Here is a 2978-nt window from a genome sequence, read left to right as displayed (position 1 = left end):
CATGGTTAAATAGGACAAGGTCAAGTATGGAATTAAGGGTTGTCTATGATTTTTTTTGCTGGTAAAAACATAACAACTAGATTCTTATAATTTGGTATTTTCGGCCATTAAAACGCGTAACTTGTTAACTATTTTCGTTTCTAAATTATTTCATCAAAAATCAGAATTGAGCAGTCTATGTCGTTACCTTTAATAATAATAAAAAGTTCCTTTTAACACAAATATTTAAAATCCATAAGCACCAAATAGTTCCTATTAACACAACTCAAACATTTCTTTTTTCTTAGGTTTCTTAGCCTCACATTTTTCATTGTCAAAATAAATAATTTTTTAAAATTATATATACTAATATTATATGATATTATTTTAATCTCATAATATAAAACAATATATTTTAATATTTTTTAAAAATAAGTAATTAAGTTTTATGATTCATGAATATGCTAGAATGTCTTTAATTAGCCTTTATATTTTGTTTTTCTCTTTTTATATCTATTTTTTTCTCTTTAAGTTTCGTATCACAGTTTTTTATGTTGTGTTTTCCGCTTTTTAAGTTTTCGTTTCGGCTATATTTCTCTTTCTTAAAGTCTCTATTGTGCCTCAAGAAAAATATTAGATTTGCAGTTTTCTGACTTAAGCTCTAATACCAAATAAAAACTATTATTTAATAAGCTAGAATTAACATAATAAATAAATAAATAACATGTCCTCTGTTGATGTTTAGAAGCAACTAAAGCCGGTATAATTGAAAAGGAGATAAATGTCTATAAATAGAAAATATTGTTATTTTTTATTGATTAAAATTTACTAATTGTTTTTCCTTATAGAGTGATGTAGAATATAGTAATAAATAATCAAATCAAATCTAAGATTCATGGGTATTAATTCTCAGATTAAAATATATTATATAGTTGAGAAAATTAGGAATAAATTTAATTATTTTTAATAACCAAGTTGTCACATTTAATAATAAAAAAAAACCACATTAATACATAGCAGTTTAGGAAACTTATAAGCTAAAATATCATTATGATGAAAAATATATTTATATTACCTTCTATAAAAATAAGGACGGTTTGAGATTAAGAAATTAAATTTGTGTTAGGCGCTTAATATATTTTTTTAAATATATAACTTTATTTAAAAATATATATAACTTTATTTGAAATTATGAAATTAAATTTGTGTTAGTGGTTTTAATTTTAAAAAAATTATATAGGTGACTTAATTTAAATATACAGTGACATCTAGAATAAAAAAAATATTATATAGTAAGCAAGATATATAATGATAAAGAAATCGTTACCCTGCGCAAACGACAAAATTTTTTAAATAAAGTACATCGATCTTAACTTCATTCGAACATACAAACACGTGTCGAATAAAAGATTTTTCGAGAATAGTTTTATCATCATTTCTAAAACAATCCATTTAAAATCCAATAAATTAATAATTTAATTATTTTAATACTCAAATTCATGTTATACTTAATTATCAATAAAACTTGTAAATTAAATATAAGATAATATTTTATTAATTTAATTGAATTAATAATTGGTATTTTAAAATTTTCAATAAACCTCAAACCAAACAAGCTCAATTTGTTGTCTCCTATCTGGCAAGGTGTTGGCACACTATATAATACCTTGAAACCCATTGCTTTCATGTACCACCAATTCATCTTCTTCACAATAGTTGAGATATAGATAGAATGGAGGGTTCAAATGACAATGAGAGTGAATGTTTAGTACCTATAGGGGTTCCTAATGGGAGTCAACTTTTTGTACCTAAATGTTTCAGATTCAATCCGAAGGATGATGAACTAATTTCAGATTTTCTCCTTCGCAAATCTAAGTCATTGCCATTGGATGTAGATGTGATTGCTGAGGTTGATATATACAAGTTCAATCCATGGGAACTTCCAAGTATATTATCTTAATTCTCATTTTGTTTCATTTACTTATCAATTGAGTGATTTCTGATCGATAACATTCTTTCTATATTTTGTTTGTTTGTTTGTTTTTAATCCCTAGAAATGGCTCTTTATGGTGAAGAAGATTGGTACTTCTTCACCCTTAGGAATGGAAAGCACCCTAACAGGGGTAGGCCAAACCGTTTAGCCGGAACAGGTTTTTGGATGGCAACCGGACCCAAAAAGATAATTGGTCATTCTTCTAAGGTCCAAGGCATAAGAAAGTCAATGGCTTTTTTTACTGGAAGAGTTCCTCATGCGAGAAGAACCAATTGGTTGATGCACGAGTATTCCCTTCTCGATGTAGATAGTAGTTCTACCGCGAAGGGTAGAAAGTCTTCTAGGGTAAGCATATTGCACACAAGAATCACTTAATTAATGTTATGTGTTATTGTCTCTAGATGATTCAATATTTTCCCATTGTTTGGTTAATGTGTAGGTCGATGAATGGGTGATTGGTCGTGTCTACCATAAAAAAGACACAAAAGAGATGTACCACCCGACCCGGAAAAATAAGAAAAAAAGAACAAGTGTTGATGGGGTCGACTCTGGAACCAAGATGACCCCCATGTTGACGTTGGAATCCCCCGACCTTGGAAGGCCGGTGGATTCCGAAACAGGCATTGGTTCTTCTATCGAACTGATGGTTGATGATTTGCTTGATCAGCCGTTTCCCCCAGTACCGGAAAACATTGATTATTTGTTTTAGGCACCCTAGAGTACCTTTAGAGCATGATGCTCCATTCTATTTGTTTTGGTGTTATTTTCTTAGATTTGTTTGTTAGGAGAGTTTCATGTCTTCTTTTTTTATTATTATTACAATCGATTTATGTGTCAAGGCATTATAAGGTATTAAATTTCTCAATTTTCCTGTTCTTTAACATAGTTAATTCTTGAAATTCAATTTATTGCAACCAAAGAATTGATGGCCAGACTTCATTCACTAAAAAAATTTAATAAGTTTTTGATCAAAAAATTGTGATTAAAAATATCACGGTCTTAATAT

General features: G+C 28.4%; 1 protein-coding gene across 1 annotated transcript; it reads left to right on the top strand.

The window, feature by feature from the left end:
* The first annotated feature begins 1711 nt into the window (after positions 1-1711).
* On the top strand, positions 1712-2681 carry LOC124930612 (NAC domain-containing protein 102-like). The gene is made up of 3 exons (XM_047470941.1): positions 1712-1925; positions 2034-2317; positions 2412-2681. Exons 1-3 carry the CDS (start codon positions 1712-1714, stop codon positions 2679-2681), a joined length of 768 nt encoding a protein of 255 aa, XP_047326897.1.
* Positions 2682-2978: the final 297 nt, after the last annotated feature.

The sequence above is a fragment of the Impatiens glandulifera genome, chromosome 3 (genome assembly GCF_907164915.1).
Source record: "Impatiens glandulifera chromosome 3, dImpGla2.1, whole genome shotgun sequence".
NCBI lineage: Eukaryota > Viridiplantae > Streptophyta > Magnoliopsida > Ericales > Balsaminaceae > Impatiens > Impatiens glandulifera.
Note: the sequence above shows the minus strand (reverse complement) of the source record. Positions and strands in the feature narration are given on the sequence as shown.

Excerpts from the sequence above, each read along its gene's own strand:
- LOC124930612 (XM_047470941.1), top strand. The coding sequence starts at position 1,712 with ATGGAGGGTTCAAATGACAATGAGAGTGAATGTTTAGTACCTATAGGG. Across the intron at positions 1,926-2,033 it reads CAATCCATGGGAACTTCCAA|AAATGGCTCTTTATGGTGAA; the intron begins GTATATTATCTT and ends TTTAATCCCTAG. Across the intron at positions 2,318-2,411 it reads AGGGTAGAAAGTCTTCTAGG|GTCGATGAATGGGTGATTGG; the intron begins GTAAGCATATTG and ends GTTAATGTGTAG.